We start from the raw sequence: 22,736 nt of genomic DNA, 5'->3' as shown, positions 1-22,736 counted from the left end.
ACTCGTGTGTGTGTGTGTGTGTGTGTGTGTGTGTGTGTGTGTGTGTGTGTGTGTATGTGTGTGTGTCCCAGTACTGGGGCTTGAATTTAGGTTCTAGGTGCTCTCCTATAGCTTTGTTTTGTTTTGTTTTTCTCAAGGCTAAATGCTCTACCACTTGACCCATAACTCTACTTCTGGCTTTTTGCTGATTAATTGGAGATTAGAATCTCTTGGACTTTTCTCCTGAGCTGGCTTTAAATTTGATCCTCAGATATCAGCTTCCTGAGGAGCCAAAATTATAGGTAGGAGCCACCAGTGCCCCAAATGAGGCTCTTATTCTTGATCTTTTCCATCCACAAAATAGGCCATGGTCAATGCCCTGTTGCTCTTTTATATATTTAATATTTAAGGTACTTGTATAATGGAGAAAGAAAGAAAAGCATAGACTTCAATTTCAGCAATGAGAATGAGAATATCAAAACAGTCCTGAAATGGCATTTCCCAAAGTTTAATTTGTGGAGATGTATTCTTGTGATGAAGTCTGAAAACCACAGGTTTCAATAATCAAACCTAATTGGGACTCTTTTTTTTTTTTTTGGTTGGTCATGGGGCTTGAACTCTTGGCCTGGGCACTGTCCCTCAGTTCTTCAGCTCAAGGCTAGCGCCCAACCACTTGAGTTACAGCACCACCTTCAAACCTGTTTGGAAAACAGAACATTCTATATCCCTGTCCTGGAGATACATAATACATTAAAGGCATACTAAATGCCCAGAGAAGTCTTACACTAAGGTAACTTAATATAATTTTTCAAATTTAACTGACCTTTAAGCCCATATCTGACTGACACTTTGAGAAATACTGCATTATAGAATCCTATGTTGTTCCTCTACAGCTTTTCTCTCATTAACATTCATTGAAGGATTTGGAATATCACAGTTCATTATAAACGAGTAACCACAAGGGGTAGAATAAACTCAAGCAAAGTTCTTCCTCCTTAAATAGAAGTTACCCTATTTCTCTGAAACTCCATTGTATAAAGAGTTGGTATTACTTGAATTTATGAAACACTTACCTGTTACTTTTATTACAAAAATATTTTCATTCTGTACTATATGTTATTAAGTAAAAACTAGTTTCCCTGTATCTCATGCTTCTGCATTGTAGCAGTTCTCACTATAGTGAGAGCCTTGCTCACCTATGAAATAACATCTGCATGAACTCCAAAGTGAAAGTTTTCCTGCCTACTTTGATCACATGACAGCCTCTTTAATCTTGTCTGGCAAGAGTTTAAATATTGTTTCAGAATTAATCACTGAAACTAATGCTTTGAGGCTTTTCTCAAATATCAAATAGGAGTCTCAACATTTAGCATGCAACAACAAAGACTTTTTCCCCTTCATAATTTGTGTCTCTGTTAGAATTTCATGCGAAATTTAAATTGTGCCAAATTCTTGTTTATGTAATATGTTCTTATTCTTGTCCTTTTTGTTAAAATAAAGTATTCTTGATTAGCCAAAGAAAATAATTTTAGTATAATGATCTAATGATATAAACCCAAAGTTTATATTTGGCCAGAATTTATCCTTTTTTATTTTATTTTTTTAATTTTGTGCCAGACCTAGGGCTTGAGTTCAGAGCCTAGGTGCTATCCTTGAGCTTTGTTTTGCTCAAGACTTGAGCCACAGTTCCACTTCCAATTTTTTGATGATTGGAGATATGAGTCTCAAAGATTTTTGTGCTTGGGCTGGCTTTGAACTGCAGTCCTCAGATCTCAGCCTCCTGAATAGCTAGGATTGCAGGAATGAGTAAGCAGTGCCCCAGTTAGGGCTCAAAAGTAATTCATAGTATCTATATCTATATAATTATAATATATAATTTATAAAGGATATATGTATACATATATACATATTCATTAATTGGAGATAAGGGTCTCAAAGACTTTCCTCCATGGCCTGTCTTTAGTCTGCAATCCTCAGATCTCAGCCTTCTGAATAGCTAAGATTATAGGTTTGGACATCAGTGATTCTTATATTTACTTTCTGGTACCTCAGTGATTCTTTTATGTTATATCATTGAAGATGATGTAATTTGAAAGGTACAAAGCAAGCATTATATAACATTTTAAGTAATCTGAATTAAAATTTGGGTTCTTTCTACTAATGTTTATTCACTTTAAAAAGAGGATGATTTTATTTTGTTTGCTTCCTAAATTTAAAACTTTATGAATATGGAAAATGTGGGTGTAGTTCACAGTGGTACAGTATATTCCTAGCATCGAAAGTATGGGTAAAATCCCTAGTATCCTCAGATACAAAGTTAGTCCATAGAGATTTGTTTTACTTGTACCAGTGTTGGAATTTAGAGCCTCAAGCTTGCTCTACTTGGCTTGTTTGACAGACACTCTAAAATGTGAGCAATACTTCTAGCCTTTTGGCTTGTTGTTTTGGAGATGGAATCTGATGGGTTTTCCTGTGAAGGCTGGCCTTGAAATGGGATTCTCCAGATCTCAGCATTCTGAGTAGTTAGGGTTATGGGCATAAGTGACCAGTCCATTACTTTTAGAGATTACTTTTTAAATAACTCATTGGCTGTGTTTTATATGTAAAATAAAAATAAAAAATTCTGATTTTAAGTATTTTTATATATATACATACATAGGGAGAAATCAGAAAGTATGGATTATTTTGTAAGAATTTTAATATGTTTAAAATAGGTGATTAATGACCTATTAAAATATGTGTGCCACTACTCCTTATATACTTCATGCTTGTGTGAGGATTGATAGATTGCATTTTAAACTTTCTAGGAAATTTTGGAAATCATTCCTTTTAAGATTACGATGATCTTTTTCACACATAGATTCATCTTTATTATATGCAATGCCTGAACTTGTCTTATTTACAAGAAAAGTTATGTCTAACATTGCTTCTTCATTCCCAGTTCAACTCACTTGTTCATTTTGCAGGCAATTATTTCTGTTTATTTCCCACCAAGGACTTGCCTTTGCCAGGGTTCCAATTATGCACATCTTATACTATAATCTGTCTCGCGTGGATCTGACCAATAATGATGAAACAATTCACTGGTGGGGAATTCCTTTCCATCGTTATTACCTTCTGGGGATGTTACTTACTTTAGGAGGTTGTATGATCTGAAATCTTTTTACCAAAGAAGGATTTACATCATCAATATTTGTTAGCTTGCCTGTCTTCTGGGCTCCAGCATGAATACCTACCACAAATAAAGCACCAATTATGTGAAAAAGTGACAAAATGTTTTGCTTATCCTATTTTTCCTTCCTTTTCCATTTACAGATGTCATCCATACTGTAGGGCCAATAGCCAGAGGCCATATTAATGGTTCCCACAAGGAAGACCTTGCAAATTGCTATAAATCATCTCTGAAGCTGGTGAAAGAAAATAACATCCGATCAGTGGTAAGAACATCTATGTTCCTTATAGGCCTTTACAGCCTTTTTGTTTTAGAAATAGATTGTGTTGGAAAAGAAGTTGGAAAACATTTCCAAAACTTTGAAAACTAAGTTGAACAATCTTGGTAAATTGCAAAAAGCTTGTTTGGTTCTCATAAGTTTACTCTTCAGTATGTCTTAAAGTTTTTCTAAATGTTTTTCTTGGTTATGTTGGATTTTGAAACTATAGGATTCCCAAACTGGGATCATTTACTTTCTTCTGCTTATGTTTCCATTGATCTCTATTTATGGCTTTTTATTTGCTTTTTAGAATCTTTAAGTAGTTATACAAAGGAGTTTCAATTCAACACTGACTTATTTTTTGAAGGCAGTAAAGATGGTATGAGGCACCAAAATATTTAAACAAGGAAAATGCCAGTGGTGAATTTATTATAAAACTGTAAATTTATTATATATTGACAGTAAGTTACACATACATATATTTGTGACTATATATGCTACTTCTATAATTATTCATTTCTTAGAAATTTACTCCATGTGTGCTTTTAGCTGAACATTGTTATTTTTTCTAGATTCATTTTACCCATCTTAAATTGTATTGCAAAGTATGCCACATTCCTTCTAAATTTTATCAATATAGACAGAATTCAGAAAATGTGGCTCTAATCTATTTCCTTAACAGTAGGCTGAGATGAAAGCTTCTCTCTTCTTAACTGGATTTGAGGTATTTATCCAACTGCTTTCCTTTTGCAGCATGTTCTAATGTTATTATGTCTCAATTACACTAGGAAAATAAAACTATGGGAATAATGGAGTATAAATAGCCAATAGTAAGTTAATTTGGCAAGTATCTCTTGGTTTTATTTTTTCACAGATTATAACCTTATGGAAATTGTGGAGCAGAGAGAAATTTAAACAATTCATAGTTGGCTGACTAGATCACCTTTATTTGAGAGTTCACAAAAATGTGATTGTATTGTTTGCAAAGAGAAACACTGAGAATCACTCACATTTAAACAACTCTAGTGTGCTGGGAAGGTGGCTCAGTGGTAGAGCGCTTGCCTTACATGCATGAAGCCCTGGGTTCAATTCCTCAGCTCCACATAAGCCAAAAAAACCCCAAAAAACCAGAAGTGGTGTCTTGAGCTGAAGAGCTGAGGGACAGCGCCCAGGCCCAGAGTTCAGGCCCCATGACCGGACCCCCCCCCAAAAAAAGAAGAAGTGTTTTTATTAGCATTGGTGAGTTTTCTAAAAATAAGAAAACTTTTTCATAGTTAATTATAGCCTCTTTAATCTTTGCATAATTAATAAGAGAACTTGATATTTTATTTTGCCTTTTGATTTTTAAAATTTTTAAATTGATTTCAAACAAATCAATACATAAGATTTTGTTCTGCCTTAGAGAGCAGAAAGCTGAAGTTCAGAAAGAATTAGCTATTAAACCATAATTTATTCTTTATAGGAAATAAGGAAAATTGAAACAGGTGTGCACATTCAGGGAATAATTAAAGTTTTGTCAGTATGACGTATTTATTTTTGAAAGACAAGGGGCTAAAATTCTTGGGAAAAAAAGAATATGTACAGAAGTTTCCAATTTGGAAAAACAGATTTTTCTTAAATGAAGAGAATTTGCTAATGAATTTACTAGAATCACTAATAATACAGATTGAAAAACCAAAATCAAACTAAGGCTTACATTTGAAAGACTATAAAAATGGCAGTATTATGTTAATAATAAAATATTCCTAACTATAATCATCTTAAGTAATTGTTCCTGCTTATAATACTACTTACTGCTATTAGATAAGGGGTGAGAATTAGGGACTTGGTTAACTTTCATTGCATGGTCTGTACATGGACTGAAGAGTACTTTATCATTCTGTGATTTGAATTTGGTCTAACTTACTATCTTTGATGTTAATTTTGAAAGATCACTTATATATTACTTAAATCAGGTTAGCAGGTGATATTGAACTGAATTAATTCTAATATTGGTAAATAAAAATAGAGATGGAAAATATGTTTGAAATATGAAGTAATATGTCCATCATGTTCTTGCATGGTTGGCCAGAGCTGTGATTAAATGTCTCATTTCTTATTTTAAAAAATCCTTCCTTCTTTCCTTCCTTCCTTCCTTGCTTCCTTCCTTTCCTTGTTCTTAAGGAAGCAATAGGGCTTTCTGTTCAAGTTGATGTGCCATGTTCTTAACTAACATTAGTTAAACATAGTGCTAAAATCACCAAATTCTCACTAGTTTGAGGTGAGGAAGATTCTAAAAGTGGAAAAATGTTTTACAACATAGACTTGCACTTGGTAGACTTGCCACAATAGATGTGTAGGTGTGGTTGCTATAACTTTTCATGGCTATAAAGATAGAAAATGAATTCAACTTTTATTTCTTTATAATGAAGAAAATGTTTTTAAACATCAATTCAAGTGTCTTAGTGATCATTCCTCCAGTAATCAGTGTATGACTATGGACAAGTAATGTCAAAATTTTGTAGCCTTAGTTTCCAGATTTTTTTTGTCAGTTATGGGACTTGAACTTGAGGCTTGGGTGCTGTCCCTGAGCCTATTTGTGCTGAGGGATAGTGCTCTACCAACCACTTGAGACACAGTGTCACTTCCAATTTTTGAGTGGTTAATTGGACATAAGAAAAAAAAGTGGGACTTTTCTGCCTTGGCTGCCTTTTCAAACTGGGATCCTCAGATAACAGCCTCCTGAGTAAGTAGAATTACAGGCATGTGACACTGATACATGGGTTCCCAAATACATTCAATTAGAAAATTGCTACTGTTGTCTATGCCTGTTTAACTCAAAAGGCTATTGTAAGATTCAGTTGAGATAATGAATGTAAGATAATTGAAAAAAATGGATTTTTGCATAAAAGTATACACTGTATGTTTTTCTTACACTTTACCACTTTGCAATTTGGGACATGGATATCATTCATGCTATGATATATAATCTGTATTGCATCATTTGTTAATGCTGTGTGTGTGTGTGTGTGTGCACGCGCGCACACACACACACACACCAGTATCAGGGCTTGAACTAAGGGACTTGCCCTTGCACTTTTGGCCAACCTTTTCACTTATAGCTCTACCACTTGAGCTACTCACATAGTCATTTTGCTGGTTAATTAGGTCTATTGTCTCATGGACTTTTCTTCCTGAGATGGCTTTGAACTGTGATTCTCTATATCTCAGCCTTCTAAATAACTAGGATTACAAGCATGAACAAGCAATATTTGAGTATTTCTAATGTTTTAAAGCCAAAATAAATTATAAAATATAAGCTTCAGTTAGTAAGTCATATATAGTTAGGCAATTACAACTGTTGCTAAAATTCTTAAAATCATCTTAATCATAATCCTGAATAGTATAGTGTTAAAAATTGCCAGATCATTAACAATAGCACAGTTTGCTACTCCGTAGATGAAATGAATTAAATTACGTTAATTGTACCACAACCTGTAACTTGGCGACTTTCAACCTTTTACATGTAAATTTGTACTCTAGTTTCTAATCTTTGAAAATATCATCACATTATGCTTTCTTTCACTATATATTGCTTGGTAGGATAGTTATGACAATGAGTGAACTGTCAATAGTTAAGTTGGGATAGCACACACGTAAGAAAGCAGCTATGAGACATGACAAGTACTGTGATGGCATACATTAATTTGTTCTGCATCAGCTAGGTTGTGCTATGGCTACATATAACCACAAAATCACTGGTTGATGGGCAGTTCATCATACACATGTCTGCTCTGAAATTCATAGCTTCCTCAGTCACAGAGCAGATAATGTGCAAACTCATACATGCATTTTTACTGCCCCTGTATAGAAGGGATGCATGTAATTCTGATTGTTTCATTGGCCAAACTGTTCACAAAGTCATACCTACTTTCAAAGGGGCCAGGAAATTACCCAGGTATTAATAAACTGTTCAATTGGTACTATTGTTTCCATTGAAGTTGAAGTCTTCATGATCACAGCAGAGGGGTCTGAGAAATCTATTTTTACTCTAATTTTACTAGAGAAATAGATTAATATAAAACAGATACTATCATTTATTTGTTGAATAATCACTAGTAGGTATATATTAGTATTATTTATTAGTAATGCCATAACATTATTAGGTAGCTTCTAATACTTGGAGAAACAATTACTATCTTCAAACAAACCCCTCAGGCCATTGTATGATTTGAGGGTGACCTATAATTCATTAGTTTAATTATCTTTCCATGGTTGCCTGAAATTTCATAATTAATGAAGAGTTTGTAGTGGTCAGGTATTGTTACTTTTTTGTGATTTTTACATTCAGTGCACATACTCCACTGATAATTAATTTCCTAGTACTTTGCACATCATTTTTCACTTTGGTGGAAAATTAGGACATAGTAGCTATTTTAAAAATGCCTTCACTGATGAAACCTGGTGCTCACAGTTTACATTCTTTGAGTGATGACATGCAATATGACATTAGATGTTTTATTAAAGAAATAATTATACTCTGAATATCAGGTTGATTTTATTTAGATGTGAGATTATGTTCTCATGGCATATAACTAACCATTGATATATCCATTTAGTGATTGTATGTGAATATGGCAGGCTACAACTGAATGTTTGTTTGAATGGTATATGTTACCATAATTTTCCCAAGAGCATCATGCTAGATGATTTATTGAATGGATTGCAAATTTTCAGTGGTAGAAGTAACTAAGAGGCATCCAGTAGAGATCCTTCAAAGCTAGATGATGTTCCTTTGTCATATATCCTAGGTCTTGATAGAGTAAAAGCTTCTGGTATAACAGACCACAGACCTATGACTCCAGGGCCATCTCTGGGTGTTGCAGCAGAGAGCACATTTGGTCTGCATTTGTTTCACTCTAGTGTAAGTTTTCATTTTAAGACGTAGTCAAGTGAATCTTATTTTCTTATACAAGTTCTCTTCGGAGAGGGTTGCCATGGCAATGAATTCTCAGCCTGAAATTCTTAAATGTTGGTTGTATTTCATTATCTAAGTTTCCATTACAGGCCACATCAATCAATGCGGTCTCCTATTCAAGAAGATGTGCAACCTTTCAAAGCTGGCCCTTTAATTTGGTACCTCTGTTTGTCTGCCTAAATTGATGTCACCATTTCCCAGCCAGTTCTTTATATCAAAGAACTTTTTTTTGAAGCTATGGATTTGATTTTCCTTTCTACTTTCTTTTACAGCTTCAAGTCTCAATATCTTTCCTAGATGGACTTATTAATAAATAAAAAGAACAAAAAGCATTTTTACATTTGAGTTTCACTTTATAGTTTACAATAGTACACTCCTTCAATCATTTCATCTAGTATTTAAATTCTCTAGCTTTTTGCTTGTGTTTTGTCTATTTAGCCAATGGGGAAAGATAGAACTAAATCAAGATATTTTTCTTCTCCTTATCCCCTTCTTTTTTAATTTTTTTTTTTGTCAGCGATGGGGCTTGAACTCTAGGCCTGCCACTGCCCCTAAGCTCTTCAGCTCAAGGCGAGTACTCTTCCACTTGAGCCACAGCACCATTTCTGCTTTTCTGGTAGTTAACTGGAGATAAGAGTCTCACGGACTTTTCTGCCCAGGCTGGCTATGAACCATGATCCTCAGATCTAAGCCTCCTGAGTACCTAGGATTATAGGTATAAGCCACCAGCTCCCAGCTTCCCCTTATTCTTTATATGATCTCCTAGTAGGTCCTATGGATATAAAATCTGTAATAATACTGTCACTACATTATTATGATTGGGAGTGAGTGACAAGTGATCAATGCTAGGCAGTTGGGATGAGGATTTCAGAAACTATACCATAATAGCAAATCCATACTTGATGCCTGAAAAACAGATAGCTATTCACCTAAACTCCTATTTTCTGATACTATACAATTTATATTTTCTTATGGCCATACCAGAAGCATGATCTAAGTTAGAAGGATGAAACCAATCACTAGCCATGATTAAATTCACACCAAGAAAAGCTATGATTTCTGAACTTTCACTCTACACCAAGCACTATTTTATTCATTTAATTGTCAAAACAGTCTAGAGTTGGAAAATTCATTTGCTTCCATTTTACAGATGAGAACTATGTACCACAGAGAGAATATGGAAATGATGTTAGGTCTTCCCTTACATCAGAAGTGAAGGTGGGGTTTGAACTGAGTATGATTTGTCTAATCCAGTGCCGTAGCCAGGTGCTCTTTTCCTTTCTGCTGCTTCTCACTCTATGGTGCTCACTGGCATAGCATTCCTCTCTAGTTAGCAATCTATGGGCATGATAGCAACTGGTGGAGAGGGGGATCCACTAGCATCATGCTACGGCATATGAGCTAGATAAGCACATTGAAAGATATCCCTCATTCCACACTATGTTTTAATGTTTGACCAACAGCCATATAAGGGGGAAAAAAGAATTCTTATAAATAATAGGATACATCAAAAAAGGAGTCTTGTGTTCGCTTCTGCAGCACATATACTAAAATTGGAACAATACAGAGATTAGCATGGCCCCCATGCAAGGATGACACGCAAATTCGTGAAGCATTCCATATTTTTCATTCTTCAAGGAAATAGAAGAGGCAATCCAAAAATTCAAATGGAACAATAAAAGACCCCCCCATAGCAAAAGTGATCCTTAACAGCAAGAACAGTGCTGGAGGAATATCAATACCAAATTTCAAACTCTACTACAAAGCCATAGTAATCAAAACAGCTTGGTACTGGCACAAGACCAGACCTCAGGACCAATGGAATGGAATTGAAAACCCCAGAAATGAACCCCAGAAATGAACCCACAGACCTATAGCCATAATCAAGAACTCTAATAACAACAGATGCTGGAGGGGATGTGGCCAGAAGGGAACTCTACTGCATTGTTGGTGGGAGTATAAACTTGTTCAACCACTTTGGAAAGTAGTATGGAGGTTCCTCAAAAGACTCCACATAGAGCTCCCCCATGACCCAGCAATCCCACTTTTGGGCATTTATCCAAATGATCACAAACAAGGCCATACTAAAGCTACTAGCACAACTATGTTTATTTCAGCATTATTTACCATAGCTAAGATATGGAACTAACCTAGATGTCCCTCAGTAGATGAATGGATCAATAAAATGTGATATATATATATATATATATATATGTCATATATATATATATATATATGATATGAATTCTATGCCTCCATCAGAAAGAATGACATCGCCCCATTTGTTAGGAATGGAAAGATTTGGAAAAAATTATATTAAGTGAAGTAAGACAGGCCCAAAGAAACATAGGTCCCATGGTTTCCCTTATTTGCAATAACTAGTATATATCTGAGACAAGCAGAAAATGTCAGATAAGATGATGTTAAGTGAAATGAACCCCAATATAAGGACACAGTGTTTTTTCTTTCTTGCTATTGTTTCTAATGTATTTATAAGGTATCATGTATAAGGTATCTTGTATGTCCTTCCCCCATGGTACAACCCCTGTTTTCACTGTATTTGATGTTGGTATAATTTGGGGAGGGGAAGGGAAAAGACAAACAATTTAAATAGGGATACAGGTTGACCCATTGTAACAATGAAATATACAGGACACTATGTCAAAAAATGAACTTTATAATTTAGGCGGGGGAGTGGTGTAATTGTGGAGATGGGTGGGAAGGGATGGTAGGGGACAAACAAAGGAGGAGGCAACAATGATTGATAAGAAATGTACTCATTGCCTTGCTCATGTGATTGCATCCCCTCTGTACAGTATTTTCACAATTAAAATATTTTTTTAATAAAGGAGTCTTTTTTCAGCCTCTATATACATTAATCTACCATGAAAATTATCCATAATTTCCTTAGAACTTCACCAAGCATGTTTGATAAAGCCATATCTGATGGGAAGGCCATCAGACGCAGTTGAGTCACTGATGTATTGTACCTGCTCCAGTCTGCAATTGCATTTTGCATTACAAGTTCTTTTGCAGCTATACATGAGACCTTAGATGAGGAAAACAGTTTTCCTATAGTCACTTTGCCTTCTATATCTCCTTCTGATTGTACTTATGACACTAGAATGCCTAAAAAGATCAATGTGCTGTCTTAAGAGTTTTCCCACAAACAGATCCTGAGACAATTTTTGTGTGCATGAACTTTATTCAGGAGGTAAGGACAGTAAGCACTGACCGGAGAGGGGAAAAGTGAGCCAAGGAGGAAGAGGAAGGGCATCTTAGAGTAAGTTACTGTTGGGTAGCTGAGACTCAGTCCTACTACTTCCAGTATCCATAAAAAAAAGAGTTCTTGGCAAATGTAAGTCATACATTGACATCTTCTGTTTTATGTATATAGGTAATATTTGATATTTATAGACGTAATTTTAGTATAACATGGGGATTTAAAAACATTTGTGATAAAACAAGAGGATCATGTCTAGTGGAATTGAGAACCATTGATTGAAGTTTGGACTATGAAACAAACTGCCCAGAGATTTTTATTCTTGAACTCAGATGCCCAAGTTTCTCACTTCTTTGATTTAAGCATAGTGCAATGTGGATGTCACAAATTTGGTAGTTCATAGAACTAATGTATAAACTGTAGAATGCATGGAATCATAGAAGTGAATATGTTTTAGATGGTGAAGGAATAGTATCACAATATTGCATAGCCTGGCATACATTACTTTAAATTTTATCATGCCAAAATGTAAAAGGGTTTAACCTCATTTCAAGGTATATATCTTTCCTTGGTTATGAGGTATATATTCAGGGTGAGTAATTCATTCAGAATGTTATTTTTCATAGCAACATAATTTTTTTTCCAAATTTTATATATTTTTATTTTTTGTCAGTCATAGGGCTTGAACTCTGGGCCTGGGCTCTATCCCTCAGCTCTTCAGCTCAAGGCAAGTGCTCTACCATTTAAGCCACAGTGCCACTTCTAATTTTCTAGTGATTTATTGGAGATAAGAGTCTTGTGGACTTTCCTGACTGGGCTGGCTTTGAACCGTGATCCTAATATCTCAGCCTCCTGAGTAGCTAGGATTACAGGCTTGAGCCACTGGCGCCTGGCCCAAATAATATTTTTATTTGATGGTTTATTGTATCTTTTGCATAGAAGTTTCTCAATGAACTGTGGTAATTTCTTTCTGTGAGATTGTCTGAAATTGTTTGCTTCATCTTATCTATACTTGGGAAGAACTGTTTTTAGTCATACATTTTTCAGACATAAGTCCACTAACAAAGATCAAGAAAACAATATTTAATGTGTATGTATAAACTATTTCAATTTTGTTGGATCTGACAATTTATTTTCAGATTTTTTTTAAAATTAAATTGCACTAGGAAACCATTCATAGGAAAAACATGGTTTCTACAACAATGTCTTCCAAAGAAATTTCTGGCCTTGCATACTATCAAAGAAAATATATTTTATAGTGAAATTTGTAAATTCACAGTGAACAATTTTGCAAATCGAGCTTTCATCTTGAGTGTTTTATGTTTTTCCTGATCTGAGCAGTGGTTATTAGATGTCTGTATCATAAGGAATTAGTCAATTCAAAACTTGGACCACAGAATCCCCTGCCTAATATTAGGCTTGAACAATTGAGCAATTTTGGGCTATCTAGAGAGTTAATAATTTAGAACAAAGGCAGTGGATTTAAATTATCCATTTTTTGAAAATGTTCAGATTTATTCTTGAGAGAGAGCAATTTTAATGTATAGAATCTAAGCCATTTGTAAGCTATTGAACTGGGAGGCAAAAGGAGTAAAAGCAAATAAAGGCAATAAAAGTTTAAAAATAAAAAATAAATCTTTCAGTGGCAAGAAAACTCTCTTGACTTGTTCATGTACAGTTTAGTGGGGTTGCAAAGAGGATTTTATTTTCTAGTGGAATATATATCACAGCTTGGTTTCAAGCCACAAACTTGCTTTTCTTTTTGTTGGTTTTATACTTAGACAAATATTCATATATTTGAAATGTGTAAAAGGTAAAATACGTGTGTGTCTGAGTATCTCATGTGAGTGGATATTGCTTATTTAAAATTGTACAAGAGGCTGAACATTTTTTTCCTCTATAAATAAAACCATAATTATATCCCTCAAGACACATTATTACATACAAAGGGAAAGTGATAACTTTACAATGAAGATACCCAGCAGAAAATACCTTACTCAGCTGAGACTCACAGTAATAATACATTGTCAACATCATGAACCTCTTCATATGATAGATTAAGAAGGGCACTAATGGGCTGGGAAGGTGGCTCAGTGATAGAGCGCTTGCCTTGCATGCTCAAGGCCCTGGGTTCAATTCCTCAGCACCACATAAGCAAAAACAAAAAAAAGAAAAAAGCCGGAAGTGGCGCTCTGGCTCAAGTGGTAGAGCGCTAGCCTTGAGCTGAAGAACTGAGGGACAGTGGCCAGGCCCAGAGTTCAGGCCTCACAACCGGACCCCCCCCCCAAAAAAAACAAAAAATAAAGAAGGGCACTAAATCCCTACTGTGGTATTCCTGAAAGAAAGAAAAAAAAGAACCAAAAGTATAATCTCAATCCAATCAAACTATCAGCCAAATTCAGGCATGGTAGCAGCTTAGATAGGAGAATTCAGGAGAAAATTATATATATATATATATTATTAGGTAATCTCCAGAGTAGAGACATTGCACAAAATACCTAATCAATACTCTTCAGAATTGTCATGGTCAGGAAAAAATCAGGAATAAAATTAGTTGATATGTTATATTACACTAAATGTTCACATGTTAAGCCAACCTTGCATTCCTTGCATCCCAGGATCAATCCCACTTACACTTGGTGGATAATTCCTTTTAATTCTCTGTATTCATCTTGTTGTTCTGTTAACATATTAAGAATTTTTGTGTCTATCTTCATTGAATATTAGTCTGTAGATTTCCTTTACTTTGATGTCTTTGTGGTTTTTAGTATCAGAAGAAGTACCTGTTCTAAGTTTTATGGCAGTTTCTGAAACATAGGTCTTCATTTTTTTAAATGTTTGGGAGCAAATTAAATTATTTTAAAACATCATATGAAAATATATGTATTTAACATTTACTTTTGTAACTTAAGAATTTCCATGTAACAATAAATAGTGTTACAATAGAATTTTAAAAATTAGAAACTGGTAGAGTTCACTTTTTTTGATAAATTTGAGGAATTTGTTGATGGATTATATTCTTCCACAGCTTCTTTACTAAAAGTTAACTGGTTGTAGGCCCCAGAAAACTTTCTAAAGTGAAGTTTAGTGTGTTAGAAGTTAATAAGGAAGTGCTTCTGTATATCTGCAAAAGGGAAGACGAGGTAGAGAAAGGCACAGAGAAGCAGGGAAGATTGTACTCTATGGGGATTCTACTGACTCTTTAGGGAGCTCTGAAGTTTGATAGTCCTTCAGAATTGATCCAATTGGTGTGACATTTTCCACTTCTATCATTAACTAGTTAATGATAAGAGTTGAGATAGGTTGCTTTCCTCCATCAAGGGTAATTTTTGGCAAGGGATATTATTTCAGTGTTGTCTGCAGGCAACATTCACAGCAGCTAGAGAAATAAGTTACTTCTGTTCTTCATAGAGTTTGGCCAGTGCATCACAGTGTCCAGCACAAAAAACAACACCACCAACAAAAAAAAAAAAAACTAGACAAAGTAGGATTCTTGAGTTGGATTTTGTTCTGCTTCAAAGTCCAATTCATTATGAAATTAAGTATATACTTGCTTGGATAGTTTTAAAATTTTAATGGCTCTAGAAAAATAAAAAAACATGGGAATAAATAATGGAGACTTTGTTTCTTTTAGGAAAACATGAAAAGGGTATTATGCTGAGGAATCTGTTTACTGAGCAGAGCTGAGTCATTTTACATGTGCAAAACAAAATGCAACTGCAGGAAAGCCATGTGTTCTCAGAAGTGTTCATGAAGTTAAACTTCCTTGACTCCATATTTTGTTGGGCTCTCTTGAACATTTACAAGAATAAAATGTATGTATAAAACCAATATGCACACATCTTAACTTGCACATGATATACAATATACTAACTTGTAAGAGCTGATTTTCAAACTTAAAAAATTGGCTGGGCTGTTCTTCACCGCACATAGCCTCTATTCAAAATTAAGTTATATAAATTTATAATTTCATAAATTAATACTGAGGTAATAAATAGTAGATATACAATACTTTCAAATTGTTACTTACTATATTTTAACTACAGGTTTATGTCTGTTGTACCTGCATGTTTGGAGTACTATCTAATAGTGGGGTACTACATATTTATGTTTCCAAATCCCATGTGGTGACATCCTAGGTATTATGAAATTTGCCATGGTGAGAATATTTTACATTAAAAAAAATCAACAAATGCCTGAACTGAGGGATTGATGTGATATTTTGCTGTGTTATTTTGATCTATGCTTTGAAAAGTAACAGGAAAAATGCAGGTTAAACTTAAAATTGTTATTTCTATTGGTAAGATATTATGACTACCACAAGAAACTAAAAATATATGTCTGATATTACTCTAGTCAACAAAACAACTTCCTCCTCTGGTAAATGAATGAGTTTTGAAATACATCCTCGTTAATTTGCTTTTGTCTTTTTAATGTAAATGAAAACAACAACACCAGTTTTGGAATTACATTAATTTGTCAACTGCAACTAACAATAATATGGTCATGTATACGTGTTTACCTATTTGTTTTATAATATATATACACATATGTATACATAGTTTTCTAGAATTACAGAAGCACTTCTTAAAATTTTTTAAATTTTTCCAATGATTCATGTTTTGCAAACAATGTTTCATGACTATAGCCTTGAGACTAAAACAGTAAAAATATATTTCAAAATATAAACAATACTGAACAGTGAAAGAAGTGCAAGGAAGCCTAATAATATGTCAATTTCCTATCAATAATAGCTTTTCTCTATCAAAAGGCAAACTATTTCACACAAAGACAAACACAAAGTATTTGTGTTTCTGTTTGGTTGAAACAAAGCTACATGCAGAGACACATAGTTTCCTACCAATTGGGTCAGTCAGCATTGAGGATGCAAGCAAAATAATGAAGACCTCACTGGACTTTCAGAAATGACTTCTTGAGCTTCATAAAGATGACATTAACTGCAGTTGGGTCAGTGATGTTGTTTTAAATGAATGTGATTCTGTGTACCTAAGGATCGAATGCAGAGGAGCTAGCAGAGTGCTGTGAAATGCATGTGAAAGCATGAGCTAAATTTGAACTTCCTATTGTGAAGAGCAAGGAAATGGCTGTGCCACTGAGGTTGCATAAGTGCACTAATGGCCTATGATTATGCCTTTCAGGAAGAGTAACTCTCTTGTGAACCTTTCTACTTTTAGTTTGATGAAATTTGCTTGTTTGGTGAAGTCCAACTGCTGCGACTTCAATCATGTATATTCAAAGGTCAGAGTCAGGGGTGAAGGCAGCCAACTATCTTTGAGTGTTACACAGTATTTATATCCTGGAGCAGGTCAGTTCTCTTTTCTAGCATTTCCTTCTGGTTAACAATCCACTACTTGTCTATTCTATCAGTATCAGAAACAAGGTATACTAAGAAATAATAAGATGATTGTGTTGTTGCTCATTTAGTAGCAACACTAAAATCAGATTGTTATTTTGTTATGATTATCTTTAAGTATATGTACAAAGCAGTTACCATTCAACAGGCTGTTTATGAATACAGTGCATCTTGATCAATGTCACCCCTTTCATTATTCTCCCTCGATCCTCCGAATCCTATTCCTTTCCTCAATTTTCTTAATTTTGTAGGATTGAATTTTATGACTGTATTCTATCCCCCTTTCTTCATTCATCTCCTCTGTTCCCCTTGGTCCTTCATCCACTCCTGCTGAGTATGAATTTCCTAGTGTTTATTTTGTGATTTAGTCTTTCTAAGAACTGTTGGAGTTCTCCTCTGAATCTACCATAATTCAGACAATACACTTATATACACTTGGATACCACCCCCTAAGTGTTTACTTATACACTTACAAATTAATTCTAGATTCCATATTTGAGAGAAAACATGCATCCTTTGTTTCTCTGAGCCTGGCTTTTTTCAGGTTGTTAATTTCACATGCAAATTTTTGTGCCTGGCAAGCAGCAACAACAGACAAGATTTTCAACTGCCTCCTTAGAGTCTGGAGATATGGAAGGCCTTGTGGCATGGAGTGTTAGGTTGGTCTGGTTTGTATGCCATGTTTCCATTTGCTGGAAAGTGATGAAGTTAGATAAATGATAATATCCTGTATTTGTTCATTCTTCAATCAGATAAACTTCAACTTTAAATGTTCCCAAGTGCGAGTCTCACTGGATAAACACGAGTGCCTTGTTTGACAATAGGCTGCTCAGTGATCATTACTGCACATTTAGTACTGCTGAATGTTTGAGGAGTAGGAAGAGGAGGCAGAAAATAACAAAAGCCCGTGAAGCAACTTGTGTCCCCTATAACACTTAAAGGAAGACTCTGGAGTAAAAGAAAAAGTTGTTCCTTCAACTTTAAAAAGACTCGTTAATTAAGAAGGTTAGGAGAAAAGTCCAACTGGTATATAATCTCTTGTTCTCAATGACATTTTATGAGTATTTCTTTTTTTTCCCCTTCCTTCCTCCATTCTTACCTCTTTTTCACTTTATTTTCTAATTAACTTAAAAGAAATAAGTTGTACTAACCAATTTTTTTTCAATTTTAAGTACTTAATTCTTATCATCCTAAAATTTGAAATCGAGAAACTTCCAGGTAACAACCTACAAAAGTACAAATAACTAAAAATTATACAAATACCACACAGTTAATTAACATTTCTGTTACTGTTTGAAATTGATAAGTCCCCTCTATGAATTCCTTAGCACAAAGCTGAGCAAGTTATATGAAAAAAACAGTAGACAGAAAAGAATAATTAACTAGTGTTTTACAGGGAAGGTGCAAAAATAGTGTCTGCATAGCCTTAAACTAAATTTGCTAGTTTGAAGTCAGTCATCTGAGGTTTTTGTTATTATGTGGATTTTAGGTATCATGTGAACCAAGGATTAATGGGAAGATCTTTGTGGTATGTATTGCTGTGGTTTAATTTGGAGCAGATATGCTAGACCTGTTTTTGTGCATCTGTAGGCATTTTTAGTAAAATAAATTTCCATACATACTGCTCGTTAGAAAGACGCATGAATGAAAGGAATGAAATGAACTAGAGAAATTGAAGGTGGGATAGATAGGAGAGAATGATGGAAGTTATGACAATGATCAAGATGCATTGTACTCAGAAACTGTTGTGTTGAATTGAAACCCCTTTGTACAACTACTTAAAGATAAATTTTTAAAAAGTGAACTTTCAAAGTGTTTGAGATAACATCGGAAGGTCACTTTCTGTCCTGTATCATTCAAGATAGTTCAGATCAGGCTGATAAAACAAGTGACCCCATCCTTTCAACAAATGATGTCCATTGGGTTTGGTTCTCACTCAGACTGTGTGTCCACATAGGTTGCTGAAGTTCTACTAGGTAGATCTGATATTCCTCTATAATCTCCAGACCAACTCCCCATCACCAAACAAAGGAGAAAATGTGGTTCTTTAAAGGTTCTACATATCAATTATATAAATAGTTTCTACATATCAAACCTTCACATCATCATCATCTAAAGGAAGTAACTACTTGCTCCTGTACTTACTAGTACAGGAAAATAAAGAAGTACAATCATTCCTCAGAATACAAGTATCATATACTTGGGAATAAGGAAACAATCAGCAGGATTAAGGGAGTGCCAAGGAGCATTTGAAAATCTAGGCTTGGACGTAGATCCTTGTGCCAAATCACTCTAACATTCAAACTTGTGGACATTCTGTTGAAGTCACAGATGTGCAGGGCCTGTCTTATGCCGTGGTACCACTTGGATATACTTAGCAAACTGTTGGCTTGGCTCTGTTGGTAGATATTTTGCTTTTGTTAAACTATATTTCATCATCAGTATCTAGTCACAGATAAAGAACTAGTACAAATTTGGGGGGGGTGAGAGTTTTGTTGTAGGAATTAATCTTTATGCCAGGTAGAAGACACTCAGAAAATAAAGGTCAGAAGGAAGTCTCAGAACAGTCACAATCACTCTGATAAGTTATGCCTCTACTCATCAAGAGAGGAAAGTGAAGGGATTTATGGGAGTCCAGGAGATAGCTAGGCTTCTGTGTGGATCATCACTAAGCATCTGTGGATGGCCTGGGGCAGTGGTGGAGAAAAAGGATGAAGAATTGGTAGACAGCAAGGACACACCTAGGATTCACAGACCAATATATGCTGCTTTAGAACCATGTGTAAGCTTAAGGCTATAGTAACTGCTACTTGCCCTCCATATTTTAAATCCAAGTTGCCCTCCATATTTTAAATCCTGGCAGAGACTCCAGAAAGATAGTTCTGGCTTAATCTAGCTGACATGGTACAACTTACCTTTCACACATTCTAGTTTTGAAGAGATATCGTGTGATAGCAGGTATTTTAGCTTCTTCCCGCTTCTGTGATAGATTAGCACAAACTTAGTAGCTCACCTATGGAGGGATTTTCTGTTTTACAAATGTGGAACTGAAGAATATGATTGGGTTTTATGGAACTAACATCATAGCATCAACAGTTCCTTCTGGAGAATCCAGAGCAGTACCCACCCACTAACTGCCTTTTCCAGCTTCTAGAAGCTATTCCAGTACCTATTTATTTCTCCTTTCCACAATCTGACTTTCCCAGCTTCTTTTCCTACAGGAATAGTTGATTATATTTCACCAGGTGGATAATCAAAATATAGTTTTCTTATCTTAACATCATTGACTTAATCATACTAACAAGGCCCTTTTTGCCTTGGGAAGTAACATATTCTTAGAGTTGGTTTGGGAGGCCCTTATTTGTCCAATCATACTAAATGACAGGTTTCTGAGACTATAGCAGGGGTTACAAACTAACAGCCTGTGGTCTAAGCCTGGCTCATTGCCTGCTTTTATAAATAAGGTTTTCTTAACAAGACAGCCATTGCCATTCATTCATACTTTATCTGTGGCTGTTTTTACATCATGATACCAAAATGGATAATGGTTAAGTTCAATTGGCCTTGGTCCTGAGGTTTCAGATCAATAATTTGATTGGCAAGCACCCCACCTTTCCCTCCACCCCCTTGCAGCTGTGTCCTAGTTAGTACATTATCTGGCTATACCACAGGTTACTTCCTTAGGAACTCTAATATCAGTTCAAACTGCACTAGCACTTCCCATTAACCCAGTACAAACCCCTAGTAGTAGTAGTGGAATTCCAGTCTCTATTAGAGACCTTTCTCCAAAGATTTTTTTCCCCAGAATAAACCTGTACTGGTTGTGAGTCATCTATTTTCTGCACCTTCTAACAGTTGTGACTTAGACTAAATGATCAATGCCTTATAATTTTTTTAAAGAAGATTTTGATAACCTCTATCACTTTACAGAACAAGTTTGCTGACTTCTGGTCCATTGTTTCACAGGACTGATTTTGTTAAACTATAGTGAGAATCTTAACTATACGGCAATTTCAGACCTTTAAAAAAATTACAGGCTCTTCCCCTTGTTAAATCTATGTGCAATGTTAAATGCTTATTAAATTATAATAAAGTTAATGGAAATATAAAGTAATAAATACTGGCAATGTGATCCTGGAGGCTATCAAGTACAGGGAAACATTGTATCTCCCACTACAGCTAGGTATCATGACTGTGCATAAGGCCATCCATTCTCCTGGGACATAACTGTGGATGAGGACAGCAAACTGATGTAAACTCTTTAGACTTGCTTTAAAAAAATATTGTAAAGGTGATATTCAGAGGAGTTGCAGTTATATAAGTCAAGTAATAAGTACATTTTCTTTTGAACAGTATCACCTTGTTCCTTATTCTCTCTGTCTTTCCCTTTCAACTCTCCCCCAAGTTGTATGGTTTATTTCCAACATAGTGTCCAGTGATTGTTGCTGTAGAATTGGTCCACTTTTTGTCCTACCATTTCTGTGCTTCCTCTCCCCTCCCCCCAAGCAGATAAATTTATATATAAAACAAAGGGTACAGTAATAAAAAAGAGACAAAAAGAATAAAACAAAGAAAAAAGGAAAGAAAAAACTGCAAACAGTACAATAAGAAAAAACACCTCTTGTTACCATTTCTTGGAGTTCATTTTGAAAAGCATCATTTTATATGATTATATGCACATAGCTATTGAGCCCTTGTGATCCTCTCCTAAGAATATCTTCCTTTGTTCTCATTGTGTGAATGTTTAGAGGGCTGTTTCATTAATCATGTCCAAGTGTAATTATTTGTATTTTACTATCCATTGTATATTTATAGGCACATTCTAATCATTACAAATGGGGATAACATGCAGCCTATGTTTCTTTGGTTCTGGCTTACTTCATTTAGTATGATTTTTTTCCAAGTCTTTCCATTTCCTTATGAATGAAAATGAAGTAGATAGGCACAATGAAATTATATGCTTCCATCAGATAGATTCACTTTTTAAATGGAAGGCCACAGTATTTAGTCCGTTTGAGTAAGTTGGCTATTTTGCCTATTAACCATGAGTTTGAAGAGTATTACTTCAAATTCTTTAGTCACCTAGTCAAAGCCTCTAACAGATCTTTAAAAAATGACTAAGAGCTGATCTCACTTATTTTGGGATTGTTTTATATAATTTTCTCCTTAAAAGTAATCTTTATTTTAAATTTTATAAATCTCAACCTAGAATCACCATGTATACCCTCAAGTTGAGTTTTCCTTGAGATGATTTATAAGGACTTAACAGTATTTTAAAATCTTACTGCAATTTTTTTTTGTGTGTGTGTGTGAGGGATAGGGAAGAGGATTGGGATTAAGAACATTACTGAGGTTTGAACTCAGTGCTTTGGAGTTTCAAGAAAGGTGTTCTACCATTTAGTCAAATACCCAATGATTTGTTTTGCTCCAACTTTAGAGGATCACTTCTTTCAAATATTTCTTTACTTTGCAGGGAAGAAGATCATTAATGCAAAACCTGTTTTGTAGTTGATCTTTCTATGCCTTGTGAAGCAAAGAGTAATTGGCCAAGATTAAGTTCTTTTATTTCCTTCAGATCAAAAACTTCACAGATAGTACAGATCCCATTAATTATCATCAAGCATTTTTACCATAAGGAAAAGCAGTGTATGTCATCTAAAATCTTTACTAGTTTTTAGTGATGTAAATGCCAAGTCATCACTTGAATCTTACCTTACCTTATTTTTTTTTTCTTTTTTTTTTTTTATTTTATTTGTGAACATACTGTACAGA

General features: G+C 34.8%; 1 protein-coding gene across 1 annotated transcript in view; it reads left to right on the top strand.

Moving 5' to 3' along the window:
* The window catches only part of Macrod2 (MACRO domain containing 2), a 1,827,576-nt gene that overhangs the window by 1,080,746 nt on the left and 724,094 nt on the right, over positions 1–22,736 (top strand). Inside the window, exon 6 of the mRNA XM_013011026.1 lies at positions 3,295–3,416. Coding sequence (XP_012866480.1) covers positions 3,295–3,416 — 122 coding nt within the window. The remainder of the gene's footprint in view (positions 1–3,294; positions 3,417–22,736) is intronic.

Source organism: Dipodomys ordii, unplaced genomic scaffold (assembly GCF_000151885.1).
Source record: "Dipodomys ordii isolate 6190 unplaced genomic scaffold, Dord_2.0 Scaffold13, whole genome shotgun sequence".
In the NCBI taxonomy this organism is placed as follows: Eukaryota; Metazoa; Chordata; class Mammalia; order Rodentia; family Heteromyidae; genus Dipodomys; species Dipodomys ordii.
This window is presented reverse-complemented; position numbering and strand designations above follow the sequence as displayed.